The sequence below is a fragment of the Venturia canescens genome, chromosome 1 (genome assembly GCF_019457755.1).
Source record: "Venturia canescens isolate UGA chromosome 1, ASM1945775v1, whole genome shotgun sequence".
NCBI lineage: Eukaryota > Metazoa > Arthropoda > Insecta > Hymenoptera > Ichneumonidae > Venturia > Venturia canescens.
Window position 1 is genome coordinate 38,037,501 of NC_057421.1, and position 21,928 is coordinate 38,059,428.

Sequence of the window (21,928 nt, forward strand, 5' to 3'; positions counted from 1 at the left end):
CCGAAAGTACATCGGAATTGACAACTCGCAAATCAGAAACACCCACGGAAAAACCTGTCGAAGTGTCTACTGAAAACAGTCTACTATCACAGGGAATTTCCTTCCTTGGTAACCTTCCGCAGACGGTCAGCTCAATTGTCACTGATTTCATTGGTAACGATTCGTCGAATTTAGCTCCTGTACTTAATGATGGCGACAAAAACGTTTCGTCGGAGGTTACATTCAGTGACGACGAATCTTCTGGTGCAAACAGTTTGTCCAAAATATCTGATCCTACTACAATGCCTTCGATTCAAACAAGTACAGAAAAAGCAACTATCACGAAAAACCCGATTATCATTGAGGGGCCTGTGTATGAAAAAATGCCTCAAATAATTCCTGATCACAAGGCACCAATTCATGGATCTTCACCCTCTGAAGTATCTTCAATCGAACACATAATCGAAACTTTGAACGACCCAACAGGAATCATATCGACTCCTATTGGAGCAGACCAGTTCAACATTCAAAAAATACCGCAAAGTGAATTGAAACTCCCTGAAGCAAGTACCGATCAAACTGGTCTTTTTAAAATTACTAAAATCCCAGAAATCCAAACAACTTCGGCTACACCGATAAATATCGAAACTCTCGCAGATGCGAACTCTGCCAAGCCCATGGAACCTCTTCCCACCGAACTGGCAGATTCTCTGACAAGCATGATATCTCAGATCTCCGACGTGAGACCCTCTGTTTTGCCACTTGGACAGAATGTTGGACTCGATACAACGGAGAAGAAAAGTGTAGTTAGTGTCAATGCCGAAGAACCTAGTGACATTGATAGTCCGCCAGCCTCAGGAGCTGAAGAAGTTTCTAAGACTCCTCAAGATCCCTTGAATGGGGTTCAATTGACGATAAAAGCAGAGCCAGCGGGGCTTGCGGCTGCTCCCGAAAAAGTGATGGAAGTTCATCAAAAACTCACGCCTACAGATTCCGATGCGGCAAAACCTATTGAACCGTTGAAAACGACGACTAATACGGAATTGCAAAGCGTTGTTTCCATTACAACCAAATCACCGAGCCTCGACAGTTCTACCACAGGGGCGGATAGTGCTGTATCGATGAAGGGCGAAACACAAGAGCCCGTGAACAGGATTAGTGACAAAGTGTCTGAAAAGAATGAAATAACGGTGCAGGAAAATTCGAAACTCGAAACCAACAAGATAAATGCTTCGGATAACAATGTAACTGATAAAACAGAAGAACATACGGTAGAGCTGATTAAGATTGCCTCACAAAACGAAAGTGTCACTACCAAAGAGACGTTGATTGAAGAAAATTCTACGAAGAAATCTCCAACAATTGATATTAACGATGCAAAGACCACTGTATCCACTCCATCAACGGAGCACATTGAAGAAAAGACTAGTGTCACAACGAATCGTCCAACGACTGCACAAGAACCGATGAAATCTGAAAATCCGAAGACGGAAAAGCCACTGAAGATTCAATTGAATAAAAATGATACGAAATTGCCCATAGTCCACCTCGATATCAAGGAAGCGGTGCCAACACAGTTTAATGAAGCTAGCGATTCCACGATGAATGAGAGCAAGGACAAGGGTGCAGAATCACCTTTGGTGAGAATCAAACTGACCGATCCTGTCGCTCTGATAAACAGTATGATAGACTCATCGAACATTGATGCGCAACCGACACCAGTTGAGCCATTGAGCCTACCAGAAACTGGTAGTGTTCCACCCAACACTTTAGCGAGCGGTCTGATTGCCGGTTTCCCATCAACTACGAAAGCGCCAACAACCATTCAAGACGGTACTGCTGAAAAAAATTCAACTTCGGATGATCCTGTAAAATCAGTATCAGAAGTTTCAAGTCTTAGTCCTACTCTTAAGCTCAATATGACTCAGGATCAAACGATCACAGGGATCAAAACGAATGAGATGCATTCAGACATTGAACAAGAGCCTACGAGTCACAGCCCGGAAAAAGTAAATGCTGTGACGGAGAAAATGGAAATAGCTACCAAGAAGAGTGATGCGATAGCTGATCCAGAAGTGCTCGCAGAAAAAACGATCATTCCAACGAAATCCAGTATTAACGATGGTTCTTCGCTATCGACAACCACTGCAGATTCCGTTGCTCAAATCGCTGAGAACGATGCTAAAGTAACCCCTATTACTGAAGTCACCCCCACTCTGAGTACTACAGTTGAAGTAACGAATACACCGGCGAATACTAATGCAACCTCCGGGAATCTGAATACCTTACCGAAATTAACAGATGTGACTACCACTCAAGAGCCAGTTGTTACAACAAAGGCTCCACCAGCTGATGACAAAACTCAAGAAAATCGTGTCCAACTTTCAGGACTGTTAGAATCTGATGGAGACTTCGCTGCATATTCTAAAGTAAATGAAATACCTCCTGTAACTACACAGAAAACAGATACCAGTACGGATCGGTCTGAATTAGCGGAAACAAAAGTTGAAATTACGACAGCAGTTGGAGAATTCAAGAATTCTACAAATCCAAAGTTTCCTGAAGCTGCTACGGAAGGATTGAACGAAGCAACACCTTCTACAATTCTCTTAACTGAGGTGCCTATCGTTGAAACGACCGCAGCGACGATGAACCCTTTGAAGACACCTGATGTAGAAATAACTCAAAATCCGCAAATAGCGACAGTCACACCGGTTAAAACAGCTGAAATTATTCAAGAAACGGATTCATTGAGGCAGAAGCCTGCTGCTGTAAGCTCATTGATAAAAGGACCATTTATAAGTGAAAACAATTTGGAAGTGAAAAACGATGGGAAAAAAACTGAAAAAGTGCAACCCTCTGAAAGTGTTGATTCCTTAGAAACGACTTCGGAAACCCCCACTTCGAGTTTGGCTCCGCAACAAACAGCAGAAGTTAGAATTCAAGTGAACGACACTGCAGTATTAGTAACGAAAAAACCAGCTCCGGATACCTCGAATCAAAAGCTTGATGAGGTGACAAAATTACCGAATAACCAGCCTATTGAAGAACCAACAACTCCCAAAGTCGAACCTGTGAGCCATGATTCCTACGAAAAATTAGGTGAGAAAATTTCCTTCCCAGTTCCAGTTCCAGTCAGCAGTTTGGCCAGTCACGAGAATAGTGAGTTAAACGTGCCCATTCAACATGCAAGCGTTGGATTAGATACAGAAACCCGCATTCGCCTTGGGGATGAACAAACTGAAAAAATGCAGATTAACAAAATCCCAATGAAGACAGAAGACACGAGGAAACCTATAAAAAAGACAAGTGACAGCGACGCATTACACCACGTGGACCAGCCTATGATTCCGAATGCAGCGACCGGTAATCCATTGTCTGAAACAAACGCTTTGCCATCTGAGATCAAGGAAAACATTTCTGCACTTGCAGAGCCTGAATCAACTTCACAACTACCCACAAAGATTGAGATTACGTTGAAAGTGCCTTCGAAGGAGAAATTAAACGTAGCTCCTGTCAATAGGTTGGGTCAAGACCAAGAGCAACCCCTAGAAATCCTCAAAAACACAACTTCCATCGAATTATCAACAGAGACTCCGGCTCCCAAACCTGAAAAGCCAGCTCACAAACTAGCTATGAATATCAAGAAAGATGACTCCCTGCTCAAACCAACGGATGAGCAATGGACATTGATACCTCAAAAAGTCCCTCCAGCTCAGACAAAAACTGCTTATCCGAAACGACCAGTCGCGGCGGAAGCGCCATCAACGACGAATACTCCAGTATCCGAAAAAGTATCTTCGACTGAAAGGCCACCGGTGTCCCTCGACCATCCGCAGAGCGCCAGCGGTCTCGACAGTACCGTGAAAAATCTTGAGACCGATGTTTCTTACTTCGTGAATTTATGCAACGAGTTGGCCTTCACGTTTTGGACAGCAACAAACAAGGGCTTGAGCACAGCAAGATCACTCGCTGTTTCACCCTTTGGAATGACGAGTATGCTCGCAATGGTATTTCTGGGTGCTCGAGGTCCAACCTCCGATCAAATGAACGATGTTCTCAAGCTAGACGACGTTGCCTCCTTCAATCCACATCTTGTTTTCCAAAACGTCACTGACGCCGTTGGCCTCGCAAGAAATCAAGGCATCGCGAACGCAGCTTTTGTTAGAGAGCTTTTCGCCGATAGATCTAAGGTCCGGAAGCTCATGCCGTTCTATAAGGAGCAAGCTCAACAGTTTTACGATGGAATTGTTGCTGAAGTTAATTTCGCTACGATAAGCGATCTCGTGAGAAGACGAACCAACCTGATGATCAGAAAGCAAACGGGAGGCCGAATTAAAGATTTCGTAAGAACCAATACGGTACCGCTGCGATCACCACTAGCAGCTCTTTCGGCTAATGTCTTCCAGACTGATTGCAACTCAAGTGCGGCCAGTTCCGAGGGCAGAGATGGCGAACTCTACTTCGCAGTGTCACCGGCAGTTAGGCAAAGGAAACTCGTTCCTGTACCAGCCACGGTATGGCGAGCAGGTGTTTTAGCCGGTTACGAGCCCGGTCTCGATGCAACAGCCATAGCTCTCGGTGGAACCGATAAGTTGGTTTCCACGATTTTCGTTATACCAGGACAACAGGGTTTAACTGCACCGGGTGACACGCTGGATCGTCTCGAGCAGAGACTCGTTAGAGGAGCCACCCACGATGGCTCCTGGAACAAGTTGCTGAAGGTTTTGATTCCACGACCCGGACTGGAACTTCAGGTACCGAAATTCAGTCATCGTTCTGTGATCAACGCTACAGCAGCACTCAAAAGAATGGGCTTAGAAGAGCTGTTTTCGAAACACGCCGATTTGAAAGGCATAAACGGCCTGGCAACGGACTTACATCTCGCTGATGTACTTCAGGTATTTAAACCTATTTTTATTTATTTTCGCGATATTGTTTCAGGAACGATTTGTAGCGAGCTAATATTGGTTTTGTTATTTTGCTGCGCCTGATGCAGGTGGCGTAATATTTTGTGACGTTGTCATTAAAAATAACGAGCTTTGAACTAAATATTACTCGTATTTTTTCAGATGAATTTGTTCAGCACCTGCGGTGATCAGAGCATAATAAGTGGAAGGCATCACGTAGAAGTTTATCCAGGTAGCCCACTGAGGAATGCTCGAGACAACAGCATATCCGAGAAAGAATTTGACAAATCAGAATCAGAGCCTTCGTTCAATGAGGATGACGGTTCTGAGGGAATGGCAGTGCCATATCCGCTACATCGAAAAACTTCGGCTGCACGACAAATCGATACGACGGAAAAACAGCGATTAAAATTGGACAGGCCTTTCCTGTACTTTGTACGACACAATCCCACTGGACTGATTTTGCACATGGGACGTTTCAATCCTAGATTATTGCCCTAAGTATATTAAATAATGTGCATCGATTATTATGATAAACGAACAAATATTATGAGGGTAACAAAAGTTCTCATTGTATTGAACTATTTCGAAGTTACCCGATCGAAATTACCCGAGTAATTGCCAATATAAATGAGATTGACTTAAGCGAAGCGATCGGGACGAAGTAGCAAAATGAGGGACCCGACGAACAGCAGCAGCAGCAGTGTATGAAAATTCAATGAATTTAGCATCTAAAAGGAGAAAGTGTCTCAGGTCGAAATGTAATTTGATACTTGCACGAAATTGTTTAATGCCGAAAGGCCGATGAGGATTTAGGAAATCTGTCAGACGACGAGATAAAAAATGATTCCTCGTGGAATTTGGTTACGGTACCGATGAATTTTATTTATTAATTGGAACACGGTTTGATGAGATGAGACGATTTGTTGTGATACATACGTCAAGTTTTATTACGACCGATTTTCCGGAGTTGAGAGAACAAAAATTCGGGGGGGAAAAAAAAGATAGAAAGTAATACGAAAAATGATCTTGATCATCGTCCAAACGAACGTCTTGGAAAAATATCGATGAGGTATTATTTTTGAGACGCTCTGTTTGGACAGTGATCGACATTAAGAGCAACGAAAATTATTATGAATAATAAAACTCATTGTTAAACTATAAGTTAAATTGATCTTTAAATGTTAATTCAACTATTAACCGTAAAGTATTAACAGTATCGAGATACGAATCCTAGAATATCGTTTTAGCCAATGGGCCTGCGGAGTGCGTATGTAAATATAGATGAAAAGTCATAAAACTCTTGACGTGCTCGAGCCAATTACCTGTAAATTTCGTGAACTCACTATTTCCTTCAAATTTCAACGAATCCTCGTAGGCTCTTTCGAGCTTTACGAATTTGGAGTCACGTTATTTATAAGGCTCTTAAAATTATAAACAATTAAGCACTAGACTCCTGAAAATACGCCCTAAATTATAATGTACGTAGAATGCTACAATACTTCGTGAATAAAACGATTAAAAACATTTAAAAACCAATGATGATTTTGCTTCTTTATTTCCCAACAAATTTCAATTTATCGTGCATGTATAAGTGAAATTTTTCTCTATTCCAAAATCGACATTCAGACTATGAATCGTTCCCGTTTGATGTTGACTGTTCAGCCTCAGAGATTCTATAATGGAGAAAAAAAAAGACAATCCATTTGATGAGCTCCCAAGAACTTCAATGAAATTTTATTTACCTTTTCTCTTTTTCTACAACATTTTTTTGTCTCTTACTTTAATCCTCGCTATCTAAGCACTATGAACTCGCACTTGCGATAACTCTTAAATTGACGGGATCAACGCCTTTAACAGTATGTTTTCGAGTATCCGGACTAATTTCTATTTTTTCAAGCTTGCACTCGGCCAGGTATTTCCGATAGAAGGAGAACGAAGCTGCAGAGACGACTGATTTCTTATCAATAATGAAGTTCGTGTCTCTAGTCAATCGTTTAAGATTTCCCGGCTTTCTTTGCTTTACTGACTTGTGCAAACATCGAGTCTAGAACAAAAAAGTCCAGGCGATCACTAAATACGACCGACTTCTACTATCAGACTATTCAACCCAATTCACTGGGAAACCTCGTTATCTCGCAAGCAAAAACAAACTGTACATAAATATTGTTCGAAATCGAAAAACTAAATTTTTGATAAACTGATAAATCTTTGATAAAATTTTTTTTATTTTTTGCATGAATGTATGGAATTAATCTTATAACGAGACTTTTTAGGGGTAAAAATTCCTGAATAATCGATTACGATCACTAAAAAATTGAAAAATCAAGTGTTATTATAGAAAATGGCCAAATTGAAGAAAGAAATTTTGAAAATCTGATTTTTTGTTATTTTCGTGCGAAGCAAATATGCACCAGTGTCTACGGGTTAAAACGAGGCTCTGGAAGAACGATGATTTTTTTTGAAAACATCTCAAATCCCACAAGAATGAAGAAAGGCGCTAGAAATAGTTCGCACCCAGAGCACCGACAATTACAGCAATTGTATTGATGATAAGATATGTTTGATATCTTCTTTTGAAACGTTCCGATATTATTTTGGTACCAACTTTCAAGGGTAACAAGATTCGAAAGCAGGGTCATTGCGTGAAAATGTACTTTTTGTGATGTGCGTATGGCGACGATGAAAAGAAGACAATGTAAATAGACAAAGTGACACTTTCCTCGTCAACGAGGTGATAAGTATTGTAATTTTCAGAGGTGAAAAAGTGGGAGAATGGAGCTTATCAGTTTTATCGCGTTACGCTCGAGCCCGCTAGGTGCAACGCCTTTTAGTCGTAATACACTGAAGAACCAGGTGATCGAATCGCGAGAGGGTTACAGTGCGACTCATGAAATTTTCAATAATACGGAATTGCCTTCGTCACAACTTATCACTCGATGTTTCCCAGTGTATTCATCAAGTTTTTTTTTCTGCGAAAAACTGACCAAGTTTCAATGATTCGGTCGCGAAGTTTGAGCAGCAAGAGTTGAAAAGTTGAGTGGAAAAACGAAAACGAGAATTCAAGTGAATTGCCGACAAAATGACGTCTTTCGGACGTCACAATTTGTGCCATCTCTGGTCATAGCATTTTCGCATGGTGAAATTTATATTTTATCTTCGTACACGACCTTCCCCAGGATCGACTCTTTTTAAAAGATATTCACTAAGTTTTCTCCCCGAGGAAGAAGGAAAGACAAAAAATAACTGGCACAACAACCTACATGGAAAGGAATCAGAATCTTCGAATATACCGTAGGGTAGGACGATCTGACGTTGCATGTAAATCAATTTCAAAATTATCCACTCGCCATGGCTCATCCTACTTACTAAAATCAATTTAATTAATTTCTTTTATTAACACTCTTCTTCGCTCATTACTTTTTTATCTCTTGACCTTGAATCAATCAAACAAACGATAAGATAAATTTATACACTCGAAGATGATTTACGCAAATATTCTTTGTGTCGTATACGATGCGTCTGCAAAACGATTATTTATTTAATCCATCTGATGATAAAGTTTGTATTTTTGACAGATCCACTCACGTTCCTTCATGCGTCACAGTAGAATTTGAAAAAAAAAAACAACCTTCAATGCTATCCCAAGACGTTTAACGAATATTTTGAAGTTTGTTATGAGATGGATTTCAATTTTATGAGATTTTGAGCTTATAAAATGTCGTATAAAATCACAGGAGAGAAATATTTTACGAATTTTGTCTGATCAATCTTCAACTGCGGTAAAATAAACGAAGCACAGAACAATCGGATTTCAAATATTTTTAGTAGATAAAAATATATCTGAACGTGACTTCCAATAATCACTTAATCTTTTTCCCGAAACGAGTTTCTAAATTGATATATTTGTAATCCGTGTCGTGACAAAGTTTTACTGCGTGTGAATGGTGCTCTTAGACAAGGCTTTGTGTTAATCTAAAGAACCTACGACGTTATTCGCTTTTTCAAACCCGAAGAAAAACACTGCGATAAAAGTTTTGTTTATCATTCTTGGAAAACATTGAAATTTCAAAAAAAGTACGAAGCGACTGCAAGGAGTAAATTGACGAATAAATTTATTACTTAATGTCCCTGAAAATTGGCAATTATACGAATGATAAAAATGACCGTTCGTTTCACGAATTCTGCAGTATTATTGAAAAACGTGTTAACTAATCGCGCTCGGCTACAACGTTTAATATCAGTTCTGACCATTTTTTCTCGTTCGTTTCGTTGTTAACTGATAGGAATCGATAAGATAATCGAGGAGTTACCATTTTTATGAGTTTTCAACGCACATTTATGATAACAGATATATATTTCATCTTGATCTTGGTTTATCGATAGCGGACATCATTTTCTTCTTTAGACAAACATAGGTATGCTCCAGCTGTTGATTAATTTCCGCATTCCATGAATTATCATTAACAAATGAAAAATAACGCGTCTGCACTCGATGTTGAAAGAGATTTATTCATAGTAAGCTTCATTGCAAAGTTTGAGGTTTATCTTTGCTCACAGTTTTATGGCAAATTCAATGAAATAGTTGAAAATTTTCAATTGTAGAGGAAACGGAGAATCTTTCATTTCGAACATTCCTTTCCCTATCCTTATTCTCTTTCCCAATGAAATTCTTCACGACACAGTATGAGTTGAGTTATGAGATTATTTTTTATTGGAATTATTGATGTTGAAGGCACCTTTCACTGGGTATTGTTCAGTCGGCAAAGGGACCAAATTTATTGTTATAAATGCCATTGGCATTTTCCGTACGCCACGCATATCTCGGATCTTCTGAGGACAGAATGCTGAGGGCGCCACCTGATCTCTATATCGTAGCGGCCTCAGATCAACGCGATAACGAATCAGTAGGTTAACATTGCGCAACAAATATGTTAAAACGAACACTCTTCTGTTCATTTTTCATGAAATATTCTGAATGAAAAATTAACCGAGTACAAACACATGAGATCGCACAACACTCAACACTAACAATATCAAAATTATTTTGTTAAAAGTAATGTTCCAACGTCTTGTTTCGATTGTTATATTGTGAGGATTATAAATTAAACAAGCTGTTGGAAAACCTTATAATACCCATGGCCCCCACAGAATCTTCAAATGCAATGTCCCCTCTTGCAATTTCAATAATTTCTAATCGCCTAACTAATTGTTGTTACTTTTCCGTGTGCTTAATTCAACACGTGTTTTGCGTATACATTTAATTTATTCAATTGTGTTCTAAGCGAGAAACAAATTTTCTACACACTTTCGCGTATCAGTCATTGTCATGACATTCCGCCTTTGTTCGTTTCTAGGAATGAATAAGATCACACGTGATATCTGAAAATATCGTCTGACTCAAGCTGCTTTGCAAGAATTTTGTATTTAAGGTAAAACGTAAAATCTAACGGTGCCTACTTTTATATCGGAAGTTGTAGATATAAAAAAATTTATAAAATTTTTAGAAATATTACGTAGGGCCATTTCGACGCTACCGTCTGCCGAGTAAGCCTTTGGATCAATGTGTTCGTAAAGTTTTGACAAATCATAGGCACTCAAGATTCGATGAGTCGTGAAAATTTCTATGAATTATATCAAAATGTTGAATTCTTCAATTATTGGAATTTGTTCTAATCATACCAATCCGATTCGTACTCAATTTCTCGTCCGCAATAATTCCGTCGAGCACGCTACCATCGTCCGATTCTCTCCTACAAAAAACACATTTATTTTTTCCGCATTTGTTTCATTTTCTCTTATCAAGATACAGTATCTTATCACAGATTAACTGTTGTGAAAAAATGAGCTGTCGAAAAGATTTCAATATAAAAATACTTCGACCGTTTCCGTGTCTTTTTTCAGAAACGTTGAAAGTTATGACGGGCTTCACTGAAGTGGATGATTTACGTTATAGGGAGCACGCTATGGACGCTTGTATCAGCCCTTTCGAGTACAGAGTACGTCATGGTTTCGTCGTTTATCAAAATACCAAATTACGTTGGGTGAATGTCGGAAAAGTGAGACACAGGTTTAAGCACTGGCGAGTAGGGTGAAGGGGTGGGAGGAGTGTCACGAAGACGATCCCGATGGCAGATGGCGCTGGTTACCCCCCCCCCCCCCCGCACCTCTTCTCGCTCGACTCCGAAACTAAAACAATTACTCGCAGTAACGCTGATGAAGTTTTGCCCTCAGTGTGCATCCTTCGGGGCAATCCCGTTTGTGCTTTTTAGACAATTCCAACTCCAACAAGCAAACGCACAATTTGCAAACAAACGAATTCAGCAAACAAACAAAAAACCTTTAAGATGTACTCTTCGGAGCAACTTTTCCCTTTTGCTCTTTTCATCTACTCAATTGCGATAGAAAATGTCCAATCGCAGATGACCATTTTACTCAGAAGAAATCTTAAATTCCCTTACCGCGAGAAGAGATTAGTCTTATTGAAAGAATGGAGAGGAGGCGTTCACCGCTTCCCATTACAAATTTCTTGGGAGTTCTGCCACCCTTTTTCTCGGAGAATCTTGAACGGTGGGGTCATTTTCCCACCATTTGCCAGAATATCAATTCTTAATATTTCAGTTGTTAGTTGGTGGGTCAAATAACGAACACCGAGAAGAGCCGAATCCCGGTGAAAAATGTTACGCATATATTAGGAGAAATTATTTGACGCTACATTTATCAGATTTTTGTAGGGGAAATGTCTACTAGTAGGTGAAATGAAACGATCTCGAAACGGCGTGGAATGTTTCGAATTAGGACAATTTTTACTTTCTAAAAAAATGTATTAAAATCCGAAAACAAATATTTTACGTTCTCACTTTTTTTGTCGTTTCTAACCAACTAACAACAACAAAAAACGTTGCATTATAAAGGTGGCGGGGAATATGGAAGTGAATCGAGGTTTTTTGCTAATTTTTGTTCTTCTTCGTGAAAATTAGGATGTCGATTGCTCCAGTCGTTCGCTTGCAACCCTCATGGTCGCATGGGTCGGCGCCGCCATGGTTGCATCGATACTACTGCGCTGGAAATACATGTGGATAGCTCTGACCATTTTAACGCTCCTATTTTTATTCGCCTGCGGTTATGCAGCTTGCAATGCTCGAAGAGCTCACGAAAGGGCGATGGCGAACGAAGAGAACCGAATTTTCGAACAAAATAGGAGACACAGGGACATCCAGTCCGTTTCCGGTTCAGTGGACGAGTGCAGAGAGGTCTTGCCTATAAAACTATTTTTTTTTAAGTTTGTTCGACCAAAAATAATGATAAAAGCTAAAAACAATTTATTTTTGACTTCTTTCATAAAACTGTGTTGTTTCCATCAACAGATTTCCATGAAAACGCACTATTTTCATCCCCTAAATTTTTCATTCTCACTGGTCGAACAGTCACGAAGTAGTCGTAGAAATAAATTTTGAAAAATTCACTCAAAATACTCGCTTTTTAAATTTACAAAAATACATAAAGAAACAAAACAAAACAATTGTTCAAACATTCCAGTCGAATTTTATTTCATCTCAGCACCTGATACCTCAACGTAACAGATAGTAACGAAGGTCAACGTATATGAAAGTAGCATTTCTTTTAAACAGGCAACTGAACCACCGGCTTATCAATCTTATTGGATAACAGATTTGCCACCACCGTATGCGGTAGTGATTGGAGCCGAAGTACCACCGCCACCACCTCCACCGCCGATGCCGCGTTCCTCCAATCCAGAGCCACCGTCTCCGACCAATACGAAACCGCCGCCCTATTCCGTCGCAATACAAACCGATCCGATCGACGTTACTCAAGCGACGAGCTCGCCACTGCGCGTGATTTTGAATCGGGTCGGTTCATCGTCATCCGACCCTCAGAATACGAGCAGCCGTCGTTCCGAGGAGCCAACGAATTCACGGACGCCGCAGGTTGCTCCAGTGTCGACGCTCGCTTGGCACGAAGACATTAAAGTCCCGAACGAACAAACGCTCCGCGAAGCCGCTGAAAATTCCTCGAACAATTCCCAGACAGCTTTAACCAGTGGAACGATTTATCTCAGCAATATCATAAGTTGTACATTTGCGAGAGGACAAATAAGGCACAACGACGAAAGGCATGACAACCTTCAAACGACGATGACGAATCCCACAGCCACTCGTGATAGGCTCGCCGCTTAGCAGCTGAACAATCAAGCGCATTACTTCGCTTTTATTAAACGCCCATACTTTGTAATAAACCTAATCTCTCGCCTCGTCTTTCGCTTCAAATGTGGTCGCAGTCAACATGGCACGAAGGACGGAACCAACGCTCAAGCAGTCCAGGCTTTTGGAAGTTATTCCTACGCTTTCGCCGGAGTGCTGGAGGATATTTTTTTGCGAATTTCTACCAAGATACACTTTCATTTTGTATATAGTATAACCTCAGTGAAAATAGTTGGAACTTGTCTGTTCCATTTTTTTTTTGAGAAACTCAACCTTCCATTTAATTGCCACGACGATTGAGTAAAGCAAACATCGCATATAATGCAGTTCATTCGAGGACATAAAATTCTATGCAGAACGATGCATGTACAGAAATTATGAAAATTGAAGAAAGAATAAATTCATTCGAACTTTTTCTAAAGAAGTATCAAGTTTTTGAAGCTTGAATCAAAATGATTCTAGTACTTTTGAAGTGTTTAAAAAAAAAAAATTTTGTGAATATTTCCGAAGGAAATTAACCGAAAAACATGGAAGTTTTCCAAAATATTTTCAAAGTTAACGATACTAAATATTTATGTACTGCTTATTTAATGTTTATAATGAATATGTAAATTGTGACTTGAAGTAAAACAATAGAAAAATTGCAGTCGCTACTGTGTATAGGCGTAAACGTTGTCTGAGTTTTGAAACCAAAAAACACGTCGACAGCTATCGTTGGACGATCAAGATTCGAAAAACTTAGAACCATTGCAAAATGGGAAGCGTTGGTTCAATAAATCAAAAAGTGGTTGCATGAGACGGTAACGAGGTGCGTTTTTTTTTTTTATAGAATGGAAACCGTCATTCAGAGCTTGACTTTCGATTCGTCAGCAACACGATCGAGAAATCGACTTTATAAAAACGCTTTTCAAGCTCAGTTTTAAAAATACGTTTTCTCAGGGATGATCCTTGCAGACAATTTTTTATTTATTTATCCAAAGCTTCAAGTCTAATAAGCCAAATTTCCGGTTTTGTGAAGTCATTTGATCTACGAATCAGATAAATACTCGAGGGGATTCTTCAATATACGAACAATCCTATGTATTAAGGTAGATCATACCCAAAGGATTGTATTTTATGGGTGTCTAAATTGGATCGATTTTTACTCCTTAATTAAAGATACAATCACTTTAAATTAATATCAGAGTTTTTAATTCAAAATTGTAAATAATTTTTTTCAACTCATCTTTCGGTGAATGAAACTACAAGCCATTAATTGAACGGGGATCCATCATTGACTGAACCCGAAATTTTATTCGTCCCTGGTGAAAATATAGTCTTTTATGCGAAAAATCGCATTAGAAGAAACAAAATGCCGGTATAAGCAAATAAGAGGTTATACGAGTGCTCATTACCAATTTCGTTCAATCTTTAACGTAATATATTTTCATTACTAGTAAGACAATCGTCTCAATTTTTCCCCAAAACTTCGTTATATACTTTATTGTTATTATGTACTTTTTCATAAACTTCGTTAAAAGCGTTCATTCGTTATATGGAGAGATAAACGATTTCTCAGGCACAGTCCCTATAACCATGTGTTTTTTTCTTAATAACCAATAACCCTTTAAAATTTGATATACGTGTCAGTCGATTAGCTATTTAAATTCTGTGTAAATTTCAAAACTTTTTTAAAAAAATCGTTTCGTGCATGAACTGCCTTAAATTCCTCATAAAGTTTTTAGAAAAAATCGATTTCAATCGCAATAAGTACTAAAATAATCGTATGACTTTTTTCACGTGTTTACTATAGTAATGTGTCAGACTGAAAAATAATGAAAGTGCATAAAATATTCTCAATCAATGAATATTCTTATGGTGCAAAAAATGTTCAATCTTTCCGAATAAATTCATTAAAACACATTGAATTTTATTAGCGTAATTGGTAATTATGATCACTCATATGCAGTTAATTTTTACGAGGTAGAATAAAAAGCGAGAGCGAATTACGATAATACGAGACACGCAAACGATCGATTAATTTTTTTAGATTTGGAGCATTCACGCGCTGAATTCTGGAGTCCAAATAACATTTTGCCCTGGGGGTTGGGCGTGCCGTTCTTGAACCTCTCTTACGTGTATAAAAATGGAGGGACATCACGGATGAATTGAACAAAAAAGAAAATAAAGTGTAATCACTTTCACCGGCTGAAATAAGTGGGCGTGAGGTTTGGGATATCTCGTGAGTCAAGAAAGAGTGCTAACGTCCATTGTTTGAATGAGTGATCGGTTTCCTAGCTGAAAAATTACATTATTGACATTCTCAGGGCCCTCGCGGTGCTTTAAATGAGAACAACTTAAGTTTCGATTGAAAAGTATAAGAATAATTCGAGTTAAATGGAAATTCATGATGATCGAATGACAACGGAAGAACGGGCAGCCAAATTGACATCAAATTTGAAGCCAAAGATATTGCAGTTCCAGAGTCATCAAAAGTGGGTCAACGTTTGTCAAACATTTCTTCACGTGATACCCACAAAAATGAGTCCTTTTTTAAAAAGGAAAGTTCGAATAAGATACGTTCAATTAAATTTCCATACAAAATTTTCTTTCATTTTCGACTTTTCATCACGACTTTCGACCAACTCGAAAATAACAGTACCTTCCTATTCTAACGGATTCATAACGAGTTTTTCAGCCTTGTGAAACATTTAATCAAAGTACCCACGTACGTTATTTGGAATGACATTTCATATCGAGTTTTCGATTCGATCAATATAAAGTGTCATACAAGTTTCATGCATACATTTTTAAACGCCGATAATCTAATTCTCAACTATAAATGTATAACTTTCTTGTCCACTGATCGGGTAGGATTGACACGAACAACGCTTACACTCTATTTAACATATTCGATGACACTTTTCTTCCTCCTTTCACTCCGATAGTGAAGTTTTAATTTCACATTCGAAATGTTTCGGACCCCTTCATAGTGGATCACGAGTCCGTCAAATTTGGCAGGCATTTCTTCCCATTTTCTGCTTCGTGTTCAAGCAACCGGACCATAAATCAGGGCATTTGAGGGTGAAAAGTCGGAAGGGACAAAGCAAAGAGGGAGTACTTTTGTACGAGAGAAATGCAATCGACTCGCAGTGGACGAATTTCACACGCGTTCGAGTCAATCTTTCGCTGCGATATTTTTATCCTGCTATATCCCGAACATGCATACGATACAAAGACCAAATGTGAGTTGCACGCATATGCGGAGGGTTCTTTTTAAAAAATCGCGAAGCCGGGTCATGCCCGCCGGTAAAGTTTATCGTTACGACACTCTCGCGAGTACGAGCCCTCAGGCATCGAGAAACTTATTATATGCTCTCGTGGGTTCTTGGTCATCGTTGACGCGCGTTATGTAGCAAAATATCCACGTGGGATACACATGTGTATATCCAGTGAACACGCACTGCCAATCTATGCTACGAATATCGAAGCATACAAAATTCTGCCAGACTTTGAGCTCCCCAGGTCAGTGGTTTGCAACGCACGAATGTGAAATTGCCAAATTAGTAGATTTCGCCAATTTAGCCAATGTAAATTTGCCAAATTAGTGAATTTCACCAATATCGCCAAACGCAACGTACTTATCGTTGGGATTCAATCACAAAAAAGATCATCCAAAAATATCATGAAAAAAGTAATGGTGGATTTTCCAATGGGGTAGAAAATGATCGAAAGAAACATCGTGAGCTGCGATTCGTGGTTCCATTTACTGACGAAAGTTTGCGCATTATTACCTGCCATTCAATTACCATTGAGCCTCAATTTCTGGAGTTTTTATGCTCGTTAATATTATGTACAGAATCTTGCAGCGTCAACAGAAGAAGTTTATTCCCTCCGCTTTTTTTTTTTATTTTTATAGCTGGACGAGACAGACGTAATTTTTACAATGGAAGAGGTCGCTTTTACTTTTACAAGCCTATCAACGACTGAATTCATCAGTCAAATTTATTTTCCACGCAAAGAAAGTTGAAACGAAGGTAACGACTTTGTGAGGGTTTCGTTGAATCATCGACCCTGTGCGATAATAGAACAGTCTTGCAACAGCGAAGAGTCGTTTTTATAGTTTCATTTTGGTCGCCCTTGACACAGTGTACAAAATGTAAAACTCGTTGTATCGTTGGGTCTGTTGAACTAATTAAAATTCAACGTGCAAGGAGAGTTTTTTAAGAAAAAATGTTGAACATTTGTCGAAGCAAAACTCGTCCATGCTATTCGTTCTAGATGTTTATCTGTGATGCATGCTCGTAAGAAAACCTTAAGGCTCAATTGCTTGAGACAACAACAGAGGCACGCCATTCGTTCGACAAATACGTGTGGCTCGATGAATAAATATGGGTGATGTTATATATTATTTATATATCCATAATAAACGTTGCATAGAGCACACCACGCCCCCTTCGATCGAGATGAACGAGCGCTTGCATGGCCAAACGTGCACCGGAGAATGCACCACCTCCGTTTCCATTTCTAGCCACTATTTGACTCGTCTAACGACACACGTATTGCACAGTTTGTGTGCATTTTCTCGGGTATAAATAGACGTGGTTACGCTTCGGAACACAGCAAATCTCTACCAACTGCAATCAACCCCTGATCGATCCTGAACTGCAATATTTTTGAATCTCGATATCATAATCTGTCTTCACGGAATGTTAAAGGTAAGAGAGAATAGCAATTTTATTTTTCTACTTTTATCAAGTACACTCGACATTTTTCTAACAGTTTTTCCTCTGACTCTTACCATTTTTATTATAATATTTGATTACTTACCTCATTATTGAGAAAAACATTGAAGTTTATTAAAATACAAGATTAAAATACTTTTAAATGAAAATGATAAATTTGTAAGCGATTCGAATACGTCGACTCGTTGAGTTCGCTCCATAATCGAACCGGTGCAAAGCCGCGCGATCATTATGGTGGTGTTCACAGTGTCCCAGAAAATCCACTAGTCGAAAAACAATGATCGAGGAGTATAACAACTGAATACAAAAGAAAATGAAACGTGATAAAAATATAAATAGCGGAGAGTTCTCTGGACAAACCAGTATTTCGATGGGTGACCGCTTAGTCATTCACAGACTTGCAAAATGATCGGTGAGCAGACTCCTTAAGGTTCTGATGGAGAAAAACTGTAGCCAAGTGTATCAGCACAAAACTTGCACATTTTCTGGCCCACTACGTACAAATGCGATTAATTATGCACAACGCCATTAGTATCACAGAATGAGGGAAACTGTCAGAAATGCAGGCAGGGATGTTTAGAAAATAGAGAACGTCAGAAATACGACGTAAAATTAACAACAGCGAGAGATTAAAGGAGAAACATCAATCCATCAACTAGTTCATTTGGCTTTAGAAAAATTAGAAAAGACTTCAGTGGAACGGATATGCCGACGAAAATTGTAAAACTCTCCAATATTTTTCACTTCCCAAAAACACGATAGTCGCAGGAATCAATAAACATACTCCACACTGAATACAGTTGCTTTACTTGAGGGCAGAGAATGCCCTCAAGTCAGGAGAGGAAAATAGTGGAAGCAGAGAAGGAGATAGAAAGTAATAAATAGTAGAAAGCCAAAATCATTATCATGGTTATATTAATACCAAGATTTCTAAACCCCCGATTCATCTGAATCGATCTTGATGGACCAGTTTTCGGGCTCGTCGATGCGAAAATGTATGTACGTGAGATGCTGTGGGTATAAATCTGGATCATTGGAGAGAGCGCGAACACGGATACGCACACAAAATATATAAGACGAAGCAGCCTCTGGGCGTTTCTCGATTGATCCCCTAATGAACACCTTGTTCGACGTTAGTCAGCCTAATGTAACCTTTTTGCGGATTTTCACGCAATTCGAGTGTTCAATTATACGTTGGGTCGTACACTTGCATCCAACAGCATCCTCTACGCGTCAATGATTCACACCTGAATGAATTTTAAGGTAGTTCGGCCGTTCTTTAACTAGTCAAGTTAGCAACTACTTTATGTTGATTAAATTGAAGTCTTGATTATTCATAAAATTAATAAACACTTACATTGAGAATATTTTTATCACAAAGAATGTAATAAAATCCTTTAAAAATATCATAAAAGATCAAATTTATACTTCAACTTGATTAGTTGATTGAGTTCGACACTTTAAATACACATAAACTAGGGAACATTTTTATTGTGCGAAAGAAAGTTTATATCGATGTAATAGCACCGAGAAAATCCGCTGACATTCGCTTTCAACGCGTCAAAAACTAAAGTTTTTTCATCTTTTCTTTCTTAAAAGTCCCGTAAGGTAATGTTTTTTTTTTTAAAAGAATCGGAATCTGTGATAAATTTTCTTCGCGGTATAAACTTTTCCGAAGCTCGAACACCGTACAACGTTTTATTTAATTAATATTATTGTGAGTTCTTCCACATGGGGTATCGTGTTTAAAACTCAAAATTGTAAATAAAATAATTGCAAATGTTACCCTGTAAGAGGCCCCGGAACTGTGCTTATCGTTATCAGGGGACCTTGAACTATCATTTAGGGCAAAAAAGGTTCATCTTCACCGGACTTTGTCGAACGGCCGAACTACTTTAATAAAGAAAAGCATGTTTTTCGATGAGATGACCCAATCGTAAAGAAAGTTTTGCTACAAATTCTGGATTGATATGATAGCACCGCAAGAAACTGGAAAAAAATAATCAAAGCCCTGCTTTGTTTGAAATCTTTTCGTTCTTGCTCAGTCCCCGAAAATTCAATAGTCTGTATGCTAAGAAGATTTATCGACAATACAAAATTTGTATCGGATCAACGAACCGTGGCGAATAAAATTTTGTTGATTCATCTTTGAATAATATTTATTCGAGATAGCAAATAAAGTGATATGGAATGAACCAAGTTTTTTTTGAGCAGAGTTTCGTTCGGCTCACATGCGTTGATCCAACAAGCACTGAATCAAGCAATTTTTATTCACCACGCAGTATTCTCCATTCATGAAATCGGAGCTTCGAACAGCTCCAAGCTCCGAAGAAAACAAATTTTTAATTTTTCTGAAAGTAGTATTATTTCTCGAAGAAAACAAATTTTTAATTTTTCCTCTGAAAGTAGTTTTATTTTTTGTTGCAGCTCGCAATAATCGCGGCCATTTTGGCTTGTACCGAAGCGTACTACAATCACGGAGCTCAGCCTTACTACAGCAATTATGGGCACGCGGTTAATCCTGCGCCGATTGCCGCAGCTCCGGTGATACCGGTTAATCCTCATCATGCTGGGAACGTATACAATCACGGTTATGGAAATTTCGGTGGATTGTCTTCCCACGGAAAAATCATCGAAGCGACTTACCCCGGGGCCGTTCACAAATCTGCTGGTTACGCAGTAGCTAATCCAACGGGCTATCATGGTTCTGATTATGTTCATGGACCCTCGAATGCTTTCGTGCATCAATCGACCGCGATTTCTGGACAGCACGCAGCAATCCCCTACAATCATCCTGCACCCGTTCCCATCGCACCTTCGCTCTCTTACAATCACGCGACCGTTGGAAATTACGCACATTCTCGTTACGCCGTTACCGAGGGACCTAATTACGTTCATTCCCGATACTCGATAAGCAACTCGCCAGCGTTGTCATATGGACACGCTCGTTATTCCGTCGGCTTAGCTGACAGCGGCATCCAAAAAATTGGATACAACCCCGGCCTCGCGCACATGGGTTACCCCAATCATGTGGCTCAAAATTATGCATGGTAGAGCCGGCATGAACGCAGCAATACAGCGTTGCATCCAGCTTCGAAAGTTTCGAGTTAAACTTATCGAGAATCGTAACTGAGAATATGAAGAAATTTGGAATTTTCTTGCAGTCGCAATATCAGACTCCAATGGGCGAAGGAAGACGATGAAGATGAAGCGTCGAATGGGAATTGCTCTCGAAGCCATATTTGAAAATATCAAATTAAAAGAAATCAGTGAAAAAAAGATTCCGCTGAATTCGTCAGGAATTGGTATTTTTTTCATGTTTTTAATCGAATAAATTTTGTAAGATTGAAAACTAGCTCAGTTTTCAAAAATATGACGAACGAATGCATCGCTTGGTACTACTTTTCCGAATCTTTATAGAATTCGACGATCGAAATCTCATGCTGTTTCAAGCTGATTGATGTTGTGATTTGTATTAAAAAAATAAAAGAAGTTGATGTTTGGTTGATCCAATTAGTTATAAATTCGAGAACTTTTTTCCACGAATCAACAAGTGTAATTTGCATGCTCTCAATCGAATTTTTAGGGATCATACAGGACGTGTTATAATTCGTGAAACCATCGCTAAACAGAATTTATTGTCCCCTCCTCTCGAATAATAGCCCGAGGCTCTCTTTCTCTGATCCCCTAGGCGTGGCCGTTCGAGTCGACATGCAAGCGTTCCAATTTCGGTCACGAAATAATGACAAAAAAAATAAAGGCATCAATTATCTTACAAAAACAATTCGACTTCTTCAGTGCGTTGACGGTGAAAAAATTATTTTTTGTTAGTTAACATTATAATTGTGACAGGGTCATTGTTCGATTGCATAATTACGTTATTTGTTAAAATATGTGAAAAGAACATTTTTCAAGGCCAGTGACGTCGTTGGTATTAGTTAGAAAAATTTTGTTCATACTCAACGCACGGCTTTCGAATATTAATAGTTTTACAAGAAATATTGAAAAAAGTATTTACTCAATAGTTTTGTCCGAACTTTACGACGGCTGCGAATTAGCGTTTGTACCAACGTTTTCGACTCTTTTGTGTTGC

At 39.0% G+C, this 21,928-nt stretch overlaps 3 protein-coding genes across 8 annotated transcripts in view; all 3 read left to right on the forward strand.

Annotated features, from left to right (window-relative positions):
- LOC122412558 (mucin-4) overlaps positions 1-6,428 on the forward strand; it is a 34,089-nt gene extending 27,661 nt beyond the window's left edge. Inside the window, exons 4-5 of the mRNA XM_043422202.1 lie at positions 1-4,880; positions 5,052-6,428. The exon at positions 1-4,880 is cut by the window's left edge and continues 967 nt beyond it. Of these exons, the coding sequence (XP_043278137.1) occupies positions 1-4,880; positions 5,052-5,390 (5,219 nt within the window). The 3' untranslated portion in view covers positions 5,391-6,428. The remainder of the gene's footprint in view (positions 4,881-5,051) is intronic.
- A 1,305-nt stretch (positions 6,429-7,733) lies between these two features.
- On the forward strand, positions 7,734-14,684 carry LOC122415500 (uncharacterized). Of its 6 annotated transcripts, none has more exons than XM_043427637.1 (4): positions 7,734-8,210; positions 9,625-9,796; positions 11,870-12,142; positions 12,521-14,684. In XM_043427637.1, the coding sequence occupies exons 2-4, from the start codon at positions 9,680-9,682 to the stop codon at positions 13,085-13,087; spliced, it is 957 nt and encodes a 318-aa protein (XP_043283572.1). In that variant the 5' UTR covers positions 7,734-8,210; positions 9,625-9,679; the 3' UTR covers positions 13,088-14,684. The 6 variants fall into 6 exon arrangements, with proteins under 6 accessions (XP_043283572.1, XP_043283600.1, XP_043283563.1 ...); XM_043427665.1 differs by lacking the exon at positions 9,625-9,796 and adding an exon at positions 10,794-10,888; XM_043427628.1 differs by having other exon boundaries at positions 7,734-8,188.
- A 3,032-nt stretch (positions 14,685-17,716) lies between these two features.
- LOC122407378 (uncharacterized) lies at positions 17,717-21,351 on the forward strand. The gene is made up of 2 exons (XM_043413553.1): positions 17,717-17,808; positions 20,263-21,351. The coding sequence occupies exons 1-2, from the start codon at positions 17,800-17,802 to the stop codon at positions 20,887-20,889; spliced, it is 636 nt and encodes a 211-aa protein (XP_043269488.1). The 5' UTR covers positions 17,717-17,799; the 3' UTR covers positions 20,890-21,351.
- Positions 21,352-21,928: the final 577 nt, after the last annotated feature.